The sequence below is a fragment of the Medicago sativa genome, chromosome 2 (genome assembly GCF_051527215.1).
Source record: "Medicago sativa cultivar Bolivia chromosome 2, Bolivia_mono, whole genome shotgun sequence".
NCBI lineage: Eukaryota > Viridiplantae > Streptophyta > Magnoliopsida > Fabales > Fabaceae > Medicago > Medicago sativa.
Window position 1 is genome coordinate 67,316,287 of NC_140750.1, and position 16,133 is coordinate 67,332,419.

Consider the following 16,133-nt stretch of genomic DNA (forward strand, 5'->3'; position numbering starts at 1 on the left):
CTGCTACGTTGTGGCATTCTCTTTCTTTATTTTCATTCAATTCTCACTTTTCCCACCATATACTAGTAAACAATACACTATTTGTCTCAGTAAATAAAAAACGATAATTTACTTAAAATGATTTCAAGTTAAATATTAAACTAGTAAAAATAGATAAAAACTTATTTAAAAGTACTCTAAAAATATGATATCAGAGATTGTCATTGGTAGGTATTGGCAAAGTTAGCACACTAAATAACAACAAAAGAACTCATCCGAAACATTAAAGACTTCTGCTAGTAATGTTTAAAAGAGAAATGCTAAGAACACTCCCTTTTTAGCACTTTCTCTAACACTCACTCTCATCGCTTTACGTGGGATCCATTTTCAAAGTGTGGTACCCATATGAATTTCACCCAATAAGAGAGTGGATATTAGAAAGTGTTAGAAAGAGAGTGTCAATATCACTTCCCTTGTTAAAAATGTTCAGCTCCACAATGGTTATCTTCGTATTGTTGACGAAACAAGTCGTCAATAATTTAAAAATGTATCTGGAAATATATATGTACTGACAAATGAAATAGTACGAAGGTAATTTAGATTTCAAACTGTGGCATTACATACTTTGAGTTATCAATACAATAATAAAACTTCCCTCAAAAAAAAAAAAATACAATAATAAAACCATTAACAATTAAACCAAATGCAATAGTACGAAGGTAATTTAGATTTCAAACTGTAAAATGATCCACGATTAAGAAACAGAGATGGATTAAACTGTAAAAATAGCCACTTATTATAACTGATCTTGCTTCTTCTACTCGCATTGCTCGATGCTTATAGGATCTACAAGCAGTGCAACAATGTAATCTTTGAGCAGATCCGGATTTGTGTATTTATCCTCAAAGTCTTCGTATGTGAAGTCAATTACTCGCACAACATTAAGAATACATTCAAGCACTGGCCTTGGAATGTGGTGTAATTTTAGGCACTCTTCATTCATAACTCTCCATAAATCTTCAATCTTCTTGAGAATGAGTTTATTAGCCTCTTCTTGTGATATGTCATATTGCTTCATGCAACAATCAACCGCAGAGGCAACATGCACTCTTTCTTGCTCAAACTGTATATAAAGCATTCAAAACTTTGTTAGAAACTTTTATGTCCCGTTATAAATTTCGTGTTGATAAATGAAGAATATCCCAAAATAAATTTTGTTTTTTAAGCAAAGGATAAATGAATTAATAAAAAAAGTTCTGAGTTAAACCAAAATTCGTCTTCATGAGCTTAGCTCAATTGGTATGGACAATGCATATTATATGCAAGGTCCAGGGTTCAAACCCCGGCCACCACAAAAAAAAAAAAAAATACCAGGCTAAAATCGAGCCCTGCTCACAGATTGAAAATATAGGTTAATCCGTAAGTTTTGTATTGCGGCAAGTAAAACATAAGTTGATTTCATAAAATATTTGTATATGTATGTTACAACTGAAAATATAGGTTAATCTGTTTAATTCATCCTTTTCTTTTTCGGTTACATATTTAAAATATATAGGTTAAACCATGTAAAATATAGGTTAAACCATGTAATAACCTTTTCTTTTTTCGGTTTAATTGATCAAAATTTAAACCTATTTTTGGTGATTCTCTCGGATATTCGGGATAGTTTTGCACTTCCAAAGATATTGCTTTTTGTTAGATTACCAACTCGGAGTAATCTCCTTCAATGGAATTCCTTGCTAGATGGTGTTGTTGATGTCTGTATTCTTTGTTTTTGCCTTCAAGAAACAATGGTTCATTTATTTTGTGCGTGCGATTGACGATTAGGGTTTGGTATAAAGTGTTTGAATGGTTAGATATTTTTCTCATTGTTATGTTGATAGATTTTTTGATCTCTATGAAACACGAATACAAATATGGATTAAAAGTGAAACCCCTTATATATTTGTAATTAAAAGTATATTCAGCAATGAATTAATTATGATAAATTATTATTAAATTAAACACGAAAGTTCAACTTAACAAAAAAAAGGTACTACTGTAGTACCTTATTTGTGGATATGTCGTCCGTGAGTCTGGCAAAAATTGACACAACATTGATGATTGTTGGGTAGTTTAGAATCCAATCAACCAACTCTTCGTTTGAAAGTTCTCCAAACACAAGAAAAGTTAGTATTATATTTGGGAGTGCAGAGCTTACTAATCCATTAACCTTATATTCATCATATGTTGGAATATATCCTGCTTTGCACCATTTTGCTTCAACCAAATAGGCTTGTGCCAATTTATAAAACTGAAAATAAATAAAAACATTGATCAATAAATTAATTGAAAACCGAAAGATAGGGAATATAAAGTAGGTTTTGATGCTGGGGTGATTAGGTTGGTTCAGGTTCGATTCTTACCACCAATAAATACTACTCCATAATTAAGATGGTAACATTTGTTGTTCCAAAAATATTTGAAAAATAAAAAATATTTGAAAAATAATTGATAAGTTATGAAATATAAGAATTTGGAAGCCTACATCTTGTTTAATATATGGCAACACCAAACTTGGGGAAAGGCAACTCAGAAAAGGGGATACACTTGGTGGGATGGGATAAAGTTACACAACCTAAGAAGAATGGTGGTTTGGGCATTCGAAAGGCAAGAGAAGCGAATACGGCAATGTTGGGTAAGTTGGTTTGGGACGTTCATAGCCAAACAAATAAACTGTGGGTTCAATTGGTGCGCCATAAATACGTTGGGGACAAATTCTTCCTTGATATGCCGAAAGTTCAGGGCTCACCGGTGTGGAACTCAATTATGAAAGCCAGATCGGATCTTCGTGATGGCTTTGATTTTCGACTAGGTGATGGATCTTCTTCCTTTTGGTTTACTCCATGGACAAATTTTGGCAAGCTGTGTGACACGGTCTTATATGTGGATATCCATGACTTACATTTGAAGGTGACAGATGTTTTTCAAGGGGGGCGTTGGCAGCTCGAGAGGTTATACACTAGCATGCCGAGTCATGTTGTAGAAAGCATTGAGTCTCGTCTTTTAAATTTGAATGCTGATATACCTGATAGTTTCACCTGGAAGGGTAATATGGATGGACTTTATAACGCAAAAACAGGGTATCAATGGCTTACTAGACATGCCAATTTGGCTGCAATGCCGGATATAGCCGGGTCTTGGAAGTGGATTTGGCGTGTTGCTGCACCAGAGAAGCTGAAGTTCCTCATTTGGACTGCTTGCCACCAATCTCTTCCCACGAGAACTATGCTTCAAAACAGAGGAATGCTGCAATCTGCCTCCTGCCCGCGGTGTCCAATGGAACCTGAGAGTATTCTTCATTGTCTCCGGGATTGTGCTTTTGCTAAGCAGTTATGGTTGTCCCTTGGCTTTGATAATATTAATTTCTTTCTGGATCAGTCTATTTCATCTTGGTTGAGAAGGGGGAGCGAAAGTGAAGGACAATGTGTGTTCTTGTCAGCTTGCTGGTGGATATGGAGAGCACGTAACTTACTGTGTATGGAGGACAAACACCTAACCATTTATCAGCTGAAGACGGAGGTGTATAAGCTTGCATCCCTCATTCACAAGATTTTTACTGTTGTTGGTCCTGCAAATGATAACGGGCAATGGATTGCTTGGCATCCGGTGGACAGCACAGCTACGGTGCTTAATGTTGATGGTAGTAGCTTGGGTAATCCAGGCGTTTCTGGCTTTGGTGGAGTCCTACGGAGACATGATGGGTCTTGGATCTTTGGATTTGGAGGGAACATTGGTCTTTCATCCATTCTTCAGGCGGAGCTGTTGGCTATTTATCATGGTTTGCGGGTTGCATGGGATCAGGGGCATAGGCATCTTGTATGCTACTCGGACTCAACGTTGGCACTTCAATTGATTAGCACAGAGGTGAATTCTTGGCACCTTTTTGCGCCTATTATTAATAATATCAAGGAACTGATGGCCCGTGATTGGAATCTCCAACTGATACATACTTGGAGGGAGGCAAATGCCACAGCAGATTTCTTGGCAAAGATGGGCGCTAATAGCAATGAAGCATGGCATGAGTTTTTAGTCCCTCCAGATGGAGTTTTGCCTTGCCTGCAGGATGATGCTCTTCGGGTTCAGTTTGCCCGTCGCTAGTTTCTGACTAGCTTTCCTGTAGCTTGGTTCTTTCCTGTTCTTTCTTTTTTCCTTTTTAGCCCTTTATCTGGTATTACCAAAAAAAAAAAAAAACACCAAACTTGATTTTCCAATCTCTACAATTGTCCTCTCCATTTCATCATAGAATTCTACAATTGTATTAAATACAACTTGCATGCACTCTGGAAGGGATTGAGTGAGACTGACATCCCACCTGAAATTGAGACAAAAGATATATGGATAATGATAAATGGTCCAAAAGTATACATCTATTATAGTATAAAACTTGTCAATATATAGGACTCAAATCAACCTCTGAATTGCCTGTGTGAATAGTTCGAGTTCTTCAACTGTGCCGTAGGCATCATAAGTATCATCTACAAGAGAAATAATTGATATCAATTTCCCCACCATCCTTCTGGCAATGCTATCTTTAGGCAAATAGGACATGCCTAATGGCCAAAAGTAAGCCTCGACCACTCTATCCCTTGCATAAGGGACTTTTGTTCCAAAGTCTGATTTTTTCCACCATCTGTAATAATATAAATACAATTCATATCATAAGAATTTATCAAGATCCCGCAAGTGGGCGGTGGGATTGGTCCCTTCGGATTAGTTGATTCTTGGATCGGATACCGAGTTTTCAAAAAAAAGAATTTATCAAGATATTGCAACCCAAATAAAAGTTGCCCTAACGGTACAAGTTATTCTTACTTGGTGATATTGCCGATTTCTTTTTGATGCATTTTTTGTACCATGTTGTAGTCTAATTTTGCAAAGTTTAGAAGAACTTTACTATGGGAAGATTCTTCACCATAGGAAGAAATGTAACACCTTATCTCAACCCTAGGAACTCTCTTGTGAAGAGGTGTCTTTAAGCAGTGACGTACTTGTGTAGCAAGAAAAGGACTCACTTGATTGGTTTCCAAGGTATTTAGTTTAGAGTATGTGAAATCAAGTGCTTCATCTAGTATATCTTCACCATGAATCCTTAAATGTGTAGCTTCGTACAAGCTCCACATTCCCTGTATATCTTTGGAAATCTTTTCATTGAAGTTTCCTTTATGGTTTTTGAATTTTTCAAATGTATCTGTCAAAATTCACCAACAATTTCAATATTAGTCTTATGAAAATTATTGCTATTTTTAAGAAGAGGAGAAATCAAATTACATCGGTTAAAAGTTACACCAATGTTACACCGCTTAATATCGTTTTACTCGATGCATATTTTTCAAATTTGACCGTTGGATTGTAAGTTTATATCACATAGATCATTTACGTAAATTTTAACGAAAATCTAAAATCATTTGATATGTTATTGAGATACGACAAGTTTAACGGTGTTATATAAAAGTACATAAACCGTTAATCTTGATGTATCTCAATAACATATGAAACGATTTTAGATTTTCATAAAAATTTACGTGAATGATCTATGTGATATAAACTTACAATCCAACGGTCAAATTTTAAAAATATGCATCGACTAAAACGATATTGAGCGGTGTAACATTTGTGTAACTTTTAAGCGATGTAATTTGATTCTTTCTCTTTTAAGAATATATGTTTATGCCATATATATATATATATATATATGGCATAAAAATGTCAGCATACTTGAAGAAATGTGATGTCCTTTTTGCCTAAGCAAACGAAATACTAACGCAAGAAAGTGAAGGTCACCTTCTTCTAAGGTCATTTCCTTATTGTCGGTAAAATTGTTGTGAATTTGTTCTAACGCTTCGTCAATTTCATGTTCAAATTGATAAGATATTCCCAAACGTTGCAATGAGTCAATGAGGTTTAGTATTTTTGCCATGTCATTCCTTGAAGAAGGAAAAAATTTCTTCACTTCCTCTTTTTGCATATGTACTTGTTGCATCATATTCTCATCGATTTCCTGCAGTCAATAAGTAACATGGACTGAAATATTTACATTGCATTTAAAGTTCTAAATATAAATCTATGAAGACATAGGTAGGTTCAGTTTCCATGTGCAACTAAACCTCTTTGATTAGGATTCTATGATGAACCATTCTTATTTGTTGGAATCAATTAATAAAGTTTTTCATTCAGTTTATGTTTCGATTGTCAGATTTAGATGGATCAGCTATATTGATTGCATTTTAAAGGTTGAAAATCAATGAACGTTCTATGTGTAAAAGAAAGTTGGGCCAATGAAAGTTGAGTTATCTAATTTAAATTTTGAATCAAATACATCAACTTTTGTTGATCAAACTTTCTCTTATATATACGATCGGAGGAAGTAGTTTACGATAACCGTATCCTATAATTGATTTACTTTTTTATGAATCACACATTGAGTAGATAAAAATGTTCAATGCAATACTTAAGTCACGAGGATTATAATAAGAATGAACTTTTAGGTCGGGCTCTCTTCATGAAATGAAGTCTTTAACATATTGAAAATTTCTTTTAACACATAAAGTTTTAAAAAAAACACATAGAAAATACGTTTTTACCCCTAACGGTAGTTAACTACCGTTCAATCTTTCTGACGGTGGTTAACTACCGTTTCACATTTACAACTTAAAAAAAAAACTTCAACGTAGTTGATTACTATTGAAGTTTTTTCTTCTTGTATATGTGAAATGGTATTTTTTTTTTTAAGTCGTGTATGTGGAATGGTAATTAACTATTGTTGGGAACAAAAACGTATTCTCCACGTGTAAAAAGAAATTTTCTAACGTATTTACTATCCATACTAACGCGTATGTATATAAATGTACGTAAAATATTGCTTGCAAAATAAAATATATATAGTACCATTGATTCAGAATCATATTTTAGGAAACGATTTCCCCAGATGCAAGGAAGAAAATTTGCAGTTGGTCGCTTGAAGTCAGAGACTGCATGTTGAGTGGAATCAACTGGTGCGCAAGCTGCAAGAGACTTGGACTGAGAATACTCCATTTTATGACCTGTTAGTTGGTGATGGTAATAGCCAAAGACTAGTTTTAATTTTATGGTGAGAATGATCTTTGGTTAGGAGTATAAATAGTACTATAATGCACAAGGTGTTAAGCATAAGGTGTTGGGTATCAATTTAGCATATGAAACGTGAAAATATGCCTTGCCATGTGAGTAGAGATTAATTATCGAATTATTGATCAGGCACGGACTTAGGTTAGTGAAATTAGTGCAGCCGCCCCCACTAGGCACTAACTTATTCAATTTGTTAAGTTTTGAATACTTTTCAGGGTTTAACTATAAAATATACCAATTTTTTTTTTTATTGAAAAGAGGGCCAACGGCCCTAAATATACCAATTTTTGTTTCAATCCTTCTAAAAAAATTCATTAACTTTTAGTTTCTATAAAAAAATTAATCACTACTTTTGGTCCCTATCTATGAAGCCCAGATACCTGATACAACACATATACGATGCGGCACCGATACGACAATACGGAAAAATTTCAAAATTTAAGATACGATGCGGATGAGATACTTTAAGAAAAAAATTAAATTTTAAATTAAATAACTAAATGCAAAATATATAAATATAAGTAATATTGATAATTCTTTTGATGGGATAAGTAATATTGATAATAAAGAAAGTGACAACAATTATTCAATTACATAAATCAGAAAAAGGTAACATAATTACTTAATCAATTACATATATTTCATCTCTCAAAAAAATTACATATATTTCAAAGATAACATAATTACTTAATAAATTAAATATTTTTCAAAGATAACATCATTACGCGATATTATATCCCAAAAAGAACATCATTACCTAATGTATATATTATAATGTCTTTTCATTTTTCTTACTATTTCTTTTTAAAGAAAAAAACTAAACTAGAAAAATCATGTTTCATTTTTTATTATAAGAAAAAACGAAAAACAAAATAATAGAAAAATCATGTATCCTGCACATATCAGTTCCCACTGTAGTATCCCTCATGTATCTCAGGCATATCTAAAACGTATCGGGCAATTATTATTTTTTAAAATAAAATTTAATTATTGGATACTCCTTCGATACGTATCGGGGCGTATCGAGCAGGTATCAGTATAGATACGTATCAGATACGGTTGCATCATCAATTTTGAAGTATTCGTGCTTCAGAGGTCCATATTTTTAAGTTACTTTTTGTATTTTTTTAATGAAATTGTACAGAAATGTGTAGAATATTGTAAAAAAAAAAAAAATTTAGAAGGATTACAACGAAAAGTTACAATATTTATGGGGACCAAAGACATATTTAACCATACTTTATTCATGTTGTTTTTTTTTTGTCGAGTCTTTTATTCGTGTTTCAACTAAAGAAATAAATATGGATTGTCCCTACAAAAAATGTTATATATGTGAATAATCAAATCTGTCAGAAATAAATTGTTTTTCGAAGGAAGAAATAAATTGTTAAATGTTTATTTGATCATATTGAGGAAATATATTAGCAATTCATTTTTCTTTTCAGGAAATAGCACTCCATTTTTTAATAAATGAAATAATTTATGTAGCCTACAATTTTGTTTTTCTGATAAATAAATGAAATAATTTATGTAGCCTACAATTTTGTTTTTCTGATAAATATATAGACAAAATGACAATAGTAACGATAATTATATATTTTTTTAAAATGTATACATTGATATTTTTTACATAAAAATATATAGTAATGATATTGCTCCTACTGATCAAAATTCCTAGATCTGATACTGCTATTGATCCCTTCTTTTGATCAATTTATGGATTTCAATCCATTTATTTTTCGTAAACAAAAGGACATTGCTCAAGAAAAAAGAAACTAAGAAAATAAACACACATTTTTATATGTTGCAAGCCTCATAAATATATCATAAATGAGTTTTTAAAGCTCACTAGGAGGAGTCTTCAACACAATAGACTTTATATGATCCACATATATGCTAAAATTTGTAAGTCAATCAACACTTCTATTTCCCTTACATTAGGTATGGTTTATTTGCACTAGAAATCTTGAACTAAGCAACTTTCGATTCATGAACCAAAATTGGAGTATGAACATTGAACTTAAAGTTACCAGGGAGCATGTCTACAAGGATCTTTGAGTCGCCATGTCTAGACCAAATGTATATGAATAATGAGAAGAGAAATATTCTTCTGTCATAACTCATAACATGTCTAAACCTATGTATAAACCCCACATTTCAGCATGGAGGTCATCATAAGGACCAATCTTCTTAATATAGCCTTTGATCCATCTTTCGTATGAATCGTATAGAAGCCCACCACAAGTAGCGATTACACCCATATATTTGTATGCACCATCACTGTTGAACTTTACCAGTCCCTCTTGCGCCGTTTGTATGCACCATCACTGTTGAACTTTACTCGTCCCTCTTGCGCCGTTACCATCCAATGTAATTAGTATTTAGTATACTTTGAATGAGTACTAAAATTGGGTTAATTGGTCTCTTAAAATTCGCTTCAAATCACTACAAGAAACATTCAAGTTAGCTAGGAAATATTTCCTAGGAATAGAAGCAAAATTCCTAGGTATGCAGGCTTTCCTAGGAACTTTCCGAGGAAACACTTCCTAGGTATATTTGTAGTTGTTCCTACGAAATTTCTGAGGACCCACCGAGGAAAACCGTTAGCTAGGACACGCCTAGGAAAATTTCCTAGGAAACATTCCTGCTAAAACTGCAGCCCCTGACACAGTTCAGTTTGATGTGATAATTAAAAATAAAAAACAAAATTAAAAATTCAATTTCAAATATTCTAAAACAATTAAAAATAAATTCGAAATTCAATTTAAAATATTTTGAAATTCAAAATATTGCGCCAAAAAATTTAAAATTTTAAAAATTGCGCCAATTTTTTTTTTAATTGAGCCAAAAAAATTGAAAATTTCAGGATATTTAATTATTTGTTTCCTAGGAAATATTCCTCGGAAAACTACTAAAAAATAAAAAAAAAATACAAGAAAATACAAATTTATCACTAAAATTATGTTAATTAAATAATAATTTTAAATAAGATTTTACATTTCCAATACCCAAATAAAGGGCAAATATATTCATCGACGAGAAGGTGTAAGACACACCCGCAACTCGCGGAAAAAGCAACAAAAAGTACAAAAGGGACCGTATATAAGCGGCACACCTAAACCCAAAAAACAAAACCCAACTATGCAATAGCAACAACACCTAAATGCAGCATCAGTACCAGCCAAAACAGAACCTAAACCCAAATATGATGCAATAGCAAGAACACCAAAATGCAGCATCAGAACCAGCCAGAACAGAACCTAAAATCTGTCGCTACAGTATCAGCAACAGCCAAAACAGAAGAACAAATATGCTGCAATATCAACTGAAAAAAGCTTTATAGAACAAAGACAAAAACTGACCCAAAAATTGCAGCATTCACATAGTCCAAAATACCAGCCTAAAAATATCCAAAGCATCATATTTAAATAAAGTAGTCAATATTCAATCATCACTTTCATCCTCGTCAATGTTGGGATTGTCAGAATCATCTGAACCATTTTCTACAACACCTGGTCTCCTTGATGTGCTTGCAATCAATTCCGCAAACCGTCGATCAACGCTTTCTTGAAATGCTCTATATTGCTCAGCGTCCCGTTCCATCCTGTCCCGCAACTCTTGCTCCATTAGCTTGCGAGCCTGTAACTCCTGTGTCAATCGTTCTATCTGGGCAATCACATGAGGAGGCAACATTTCATGGTTACTTGTGGACCCTTCTCCAAATGAAGGCTCGGTGAATAGAGATCCATGCTCCATGAGGGGGGCGTACCGACCAAGACCATACCACTTATGCATTGTCCCGGGTCCTGATACCTTCTTCCAAAGTTCCAGCTTGATCGCATCAGGCAATTCTTCATAGGTCGAATATTCTTCTGACCTTTCCAAGAATAGTCGTACCTCCTCCCGAAAAGCTGCCTGTATACATAAATAATAAATGGAAATTGCTTAATAACTCTTGAATGTAAAACCAAAACAACATAATTGTCCAAACCAAAACAGCCACACTACACAACAGTACTATAATTCCAAATCAGAAAATAACACCATATTAGTGACAGTCGACGTTAATGACAGCAACGATATCCATGACAGTAACGACTAGGGATGGGCAAAGTTCAGTTCAGAGTTCAGACTCAAAACTGTGTTTGAACTGAACCGAACCATAATGAAACATTTCTAGCCAAACTGAACAGTTGTTTGAAAATGGTGCACTGTTTTGTTAAGAAAAAAAACTAAATTGCATTGGTAAACTCTACTGATACACGCAGAAAAAGCTATAGCAGAAAATATGCAACATTGTAAACAATTTCTGCTATATATGCAAAATCTGATCTGATTAACTTTAACTAGGAAAACATACAATCAATTATCAGAACAATTGAGGCTAAACAAAATAATAACCAACACTAATCCACATCATACAAATTCATTGTTCAGATGTGAACACTTGCATACAATCAATTAACAGAACATTTGAGAATAATCAATTCTGTTTGTTTTTTCTTTCTATCTTTCATCACTAAACAATTGAACAATTCATTGTTCAATGAAATTCATCATTCACCAAACAAATTTCATGAAAAAAAGACTTAATCAAAATTGCATTCTTAGGTTGATTCGAAAACGAAACCGGATTATCATCAACAATAACAACCTTCTTTAACCCATATGAAATATTAACCCATAATTCACAAAAAACCAAAACATTGAACACAACCCAGATGAAACCTAGAGAAGGAAAGGGGTGTTGAAGAATGGTGACGGAGACACTAACAGCGACATATATAGGTAACTTGGATTTAAGATGTTTGTGGCAGTACCAGTGTAAAATTTAATGTATTGCATATAACATCAAAGTAGAAATTCACCTGTGTGTCATAGGAGCGATCATCGACGTAGACATCCGTACCATGTATAATATGGTTTTCTCGATGAAGCTCATCTACATAGGGATCTCTTCCAAGATCTTTTGCCTAATTTATCACAAAAAGTTAATTAATTACATAACCTGACTAATTAAATATATACGTATAAAAACATGTACAAAGTTCATATATTTTTACCATATGTCTCACGTGGGTTGCACCACTAACAGAACCTTGTGTGTGGCAAGCATGTCTAGAACTTGCTCTATTCCTTTTATTAGCCATGGAGCGCCTTTTAAATCTGTCATTTGTAGCCCAATAGGACAACAAGTCACGCCAATCTTTTTCGCCGATCCAATGAGGGCGATAAGAACGGTCTTCAGCAAGATTCTTCCGTTCATCATATAGCATATCTGACAGACGCGTACTTGCTAAACGATGAAAAAGGCGCTCGACATCAGATTCGTATTGAGGATCCCACACACAGTGTCTCTGCAAAAAAATAAATGAACCATATATAAAATAAATATAATGATTAGATTTATTTATTAAAAATTACTTTTTTTAAATCAACCCCATAGAAAATAAAATATTTATTTATTTCTTTTTACCTTAAACTCTTTAAAAACTGTATCCCCAACTTCTTTCTTAAGATCCTTATACACGGGCCACGGCTTTTTATACACTGCTTGGATTGCCTCCCTTATGTATGTTGCAGAGATTTTCGATGGCTCCAACCTGAACATTTAAATTGATAATTAATATATGACTTTTAAAAAAAATAAATAAGTATGAAATCAAAGTAGCTGATTAATTTGTTAATACTTACGAGTCACCTTCAATTTTGAGTAAATATTTCTTCTTGTACGTTGGTGCCACTTCAAAGTAGCGACGTCTCTCTCGTCTTTGTCGTGCTGCTTCCCTTTCTTGTCGCTGGCTTTGATGTTCTTGCTCACAGTGTTGTTGTTGCTCTTGTTCTTGTTGATGTTGTTGTTGTTGCTGCTGCACATCGGGTACTGGCATAAATCCTCCATTAATACCAAGCAATTCTAAAAAACGGACATCTTGTACAGGATCTGATGATAATGTAGGAGGTCTTGCAGAGAAAGGAGTGTTATTATATTCTGGTGAGTGTGTATGTAGTGGAGGAGTAACACTAGACATAGAGCCTCCAGGGAATGAAACTCCATTTATACTAGGAGATGGAGTAGGAGGCCTTGCAGATATGGAGGTGGTAGTATGTCTTAGTGAGTGAGTATATAGTGGAGGATTAACACCTGACATGGTAACTCCATGTGTGTTAGGAGATGGAGCAGGAGACCTTGCATATATTGGAGTTGTAGTATATCTTGGTGAGTGTGTATAGAGTGGAGGATTAACACCTGACATGGTAACTCCATGTATGTTAGGAGATGGAGCAAGAGACCTTGCAGAGATTGGAGCGGTAGTATGTCTTGGTGAGTGTGTATAGAGTGGAGGATTAACACCAGACGTAGTACCTTCAGTGAAAGAAACTCCAGGTATACTAGGAGACGGGGTAGTATCACGATGGGTAGGTGGACATGCCGTGGAATGAGCCGTGTGTGGAGGTGGACATGTCGGTGAAGGAGATCTATGTGGAGGTCGACCATCATTAATAGGCTCACGAATAACAAGGCTCTGTCACCTTCTTGCCCAAATTGGCTCCACTTCCTCTGTAATTGTATACTTTGATTTTTTTTTACTAGGCTGTGCAACCTTCTTGCCCCTATCTTCTTTCCTAGACATAGCTCTGCAACCTTCAATTGCTCAATTACTCAATTCAATTTCTGCAATCATCAATTATAAAATATCAACATTGAAATACATAATCTTAACAAATAAAGTGTCATTTGAGGCATAAGAAGAAGTTTAACACCATAACCAAAGTAGCCATATTCATTAAATTGGAACTCTGGACGATATTCATTATTGGCACTAACAAGCTCAGACTACAAGCATTGAAACTAGACTCTTAGCAAATACACACTTGTTTTATAAAAGCCATTTTGTTACAAGCTATATTTTGTACTATTATTCGTTCAAGTCATGATACTGGAAGTATCTTACATAAATTCCAATGAAAGACTACTACAATTTATATCTCACTTCTAATGTAACATCATTGCACCCTATCACCCTATTGTTGTTTGTAATTTAATACAAAAACATACAGTATACTACAAATTAAGAGAATCAGGGAGAATCAAAGAAAATAAATATTAAAGAAAATAAACTTAATAATCACTTCAATTCAATAACAAGTTAATCTATATCATCATCATCTTCGTCCCTGCTCTCATCACTTCAATCCAATTCTTATGCTTATTATTTCTCCATTGGACTAAATTAGTATTTCCTATGTCATTAATAAATGATGATTTTGTAAAATAACTCATAATTTTGTTACTCCATTCAAAATGAACTATATTAAAATGACCGAAAATATTAATAATTTGAGAAAGAGAGAGTGGTCGAGTATCCTTAGATGGGCTGAGTATTCCAGATTTGCTTTATTCTAATTTTGGAAATGAAGAGAAAAGTAAAAAAAAAAAAAAAACTATGATTGATTGAAGATTATCCTAATTAGTGATTGTCTTCTTTAATACTACTTCCAATAACTAGTAATAATATGCATACTTAGAGAGGCCGGTTGAACATGTGAATGATTAGCTAGCTAATACATTCTGTATGATTGTCAATTTGTCTAGCTGACATATAAAAGATCTATGTTAAACTTCCAACAACATTTTTGTTATTCATTTTAATTATTGGGGGCACATGATATTATACACATCACAACTTGGCATTTAACTAAACACGACTGTAAGATTCTGAAACACATTCATTATATTATACACAAAAATTCAAGTGTAAGATTCTGAAACACATTAAACAAGTAAATGCAAAATTCAAAAAGAACTATGTGATGTTTAGAGTTAAGCAACTACCTCAAGTGAATGACTTTGCATATGCCGCACAACTTTAAGCACTACTTTGCATATGCCGCAATAAATGTATGCCCCTGCCTCACCAATTTGATTCACGCCCAGCAGGCATCAAAACCCCACAACATACCCTAACAGACAACCCACAAGCGGACCTGCACAACCAGCCTCACACAGGAAAAACCAGCAGCCAAATCACTACTAGTGAGAAACCAGAACCAAAATGTAAAAACTAGTAAAAACTAGTGTAACATACTTGTTCACTTACAATTGAGATTATTACTTCAATTAGAAAGATATTATCACATTTATCCATAACTATCAAATGATATAAACCTTTCATGAATTAATTAATTGATGAGTGAATTATTATAAAGTATGAACTAGTTTAAGTTAGAAATCTCCAATACACAAGTATTCACAACAAAAACAAATAATAAATGAATTATAAGTATAAACTAGTTAAATTTAGTAGCCACATTAAACAAGTAAACGTAAAATTCAAAAAGAACTATGTCATGTTTAGAGTTAAGCAACTACCTCAAGTGAATGACTTTGCATATGCCGCAAAAAATAAGCACTACTTTGCATATGCCGCAATAAATGTATGCCCCCTGCCTCACCAATTTGATTCACGCCCAGCAGGCATCAAAACCCCACAACATACCCTAACAGACAACCCACAAGCGGACCTGCACAACCAGCCTCACACAGGAAAAACCAGCAGCCAAATCACTACTAGTGAGAAACCAGAAACCAAAAACCCTAAAATTTTAAATCACAACCAAATCACTACTAGTGAGAAACCAGAAACCAAAAACCCTAAAATTCTAAATCACAAATTAGCAGATTGAGTGAGAAGATTGAGAGACCACCTTTTGAGCACCGTTTGAGTTCCGATTGAGTGAGTTAGTGAGAAGATTCCGAGATTGAGCTCCGATTGTGAGAGTTGAGTTCCGTTTGAGTGAGTTGAGTTCCGTTTGAGAGGTGAAGAATGGAGAGTGTTTAGGCAAGGTTGGTGAACGAGTGGGTTAGGGTTGGTGAACGAGTGGGTTTGGGGGAAAATGAGAAAGCGGGAATGAAAAGCGTGAATGAAATTTTGGGCATGGGTGTTCCCGGCTTAAACTCTTTGTTTTCAATTTTTCTTTTTCCTTTTTTTTTTACACTAAAAAATTGC

General features: G+C 34.0%; 2 protein-coding genes across 5 annotated transcripts; both read right to left on the reverse strand.

The window, feature by feature from the left end:
* Positions 1 to 560: 560 nt before the first annotated feature.
* LOC146949948 (putative terpene synthase 2) lies at positions 561 to 7,104 on the reverse strand. Of its 2 annotated transcripts, none has more exons than XM_085745937.1 (8): positions 6,907 to 7,104; positions 5,803 to 6,019; positions 4,834 to 5,209; positions 4,433 to 4,651; positions 4,211 to 4,333; positions 2,507 to 2,525; positions 2,027 to 2,272; positions 561 to 1,102 (listed from the first exon to the last, which is right to left on the reverse strand). In XM_085745937.1, exons 1-8 carry the CDS (start codon positions 7,051 to 7,053, stop codon positions 797 to 799), a joined length of 1,653 nt encoding a protein of 550 aa, XP_085602063.1. In that variant the 5' UTR covers positions 7,054 to 7,104; the 3' UTR covers positions 561 to 796. The 2 variants fall into 2 exon arrangements, with proteins under 2 accessions (XP_085602063.1, XP_085602062.1); XM_085745936.1 differs by having other exon boundaries at positions 5,737 to 6,019.
* A 3,019-nt stretch (positions 7,105 to 10,123) lies between these two features.
* Positions 10,124 to 16,121, reverse strand: LOC146949949 (uncharacterized). Of its 3 annotated transcripts, none has more exons than XM_085745940.1 (7): positions 15,832 to 16,121; positions 15,497 to 15,648; positions 12,820 to 13,798; positions 12,602 to 12,728; positions 12,189 to 12,482; positions 11,994 to 12,098; positions 10,124 to 11,040 (listed from the first exon to the last, which is right to left on the reverse strand). In XM_085745940.1, the coding sequence occupies exons 3-7, from the start codon at positions 13,377 to 13,379 to the stop codon at positions 10,570 to 10,572; spliced, it is 1,557 nt and encodes a 518-aa protein (XP_085602066.1). In that variant the 5' UTR covers positions 13,380 to 13,798; positions 15,497 to 15,648; positions 15,832 to 16,121; the 3' UTR covers positions 10,124 to 10,569. The 3 variants fall into 3 exon arrangements, with proteins under 3 accessions (XP_085602066.1, XP_085602067.1, XP_085602068.1); XM_085745941.1 differs by having other exon boundaries at positions 15,497 to 15,661; positions 15,832 to 16,059; XM_085745942.1 differs by lacking the exon at positions 15,832 to 16,121 and adding an exon at positions 14,960 to 15,111 and having other exon boundaries at positions 15,497 to 15,634.
* Between the last annotated feature and the right edge of the window lie 12 nt (positions 16,122 to 16,133).

Coding starts and splice junctions, on each gene's coding strand:
- LOC146949948 (XM_085745936.1), bottom strand. CDS start 7,053: ATGGAGTATTCTCAGTCCAAGTCTCTTGCAGCTTGCGCACCAGTTGAT. Junction 5,210..5,736: donor AGGACATCACATTTCTTCAA/GTATGCTGACAT, acceptor GAATTTTGACAG/ATACATTTGAAAAATTCAAA. Junction 4,652..4,833: donor GAAATCGGCAATATCACCAA/GTAAGAATAACT, acceptor ATATTATTACAG/ATGGTGGAAAAAATCAGACT.
- LOC146949949 (XM_085745940.1), bottom strand. CDS start 13,379: ATGTCAGGTGTTAATCCTCCACTCTATACACACTCACCAAGATATACT. Junction 12,729..12,819: donor CTCAAAATTGAAGGTGACTC/GTAAGTATTAAC, acceptor TTAAATGTTCAG/GTTGGAGCCATCGAAAATCT. Junction 11,041..11,993: donor ATCGCTCCTATGACACACAG/GTGAATTTCTAC, acceptor TTATGTATACAG/GCAGCTTTTCGGGAGGAGGT.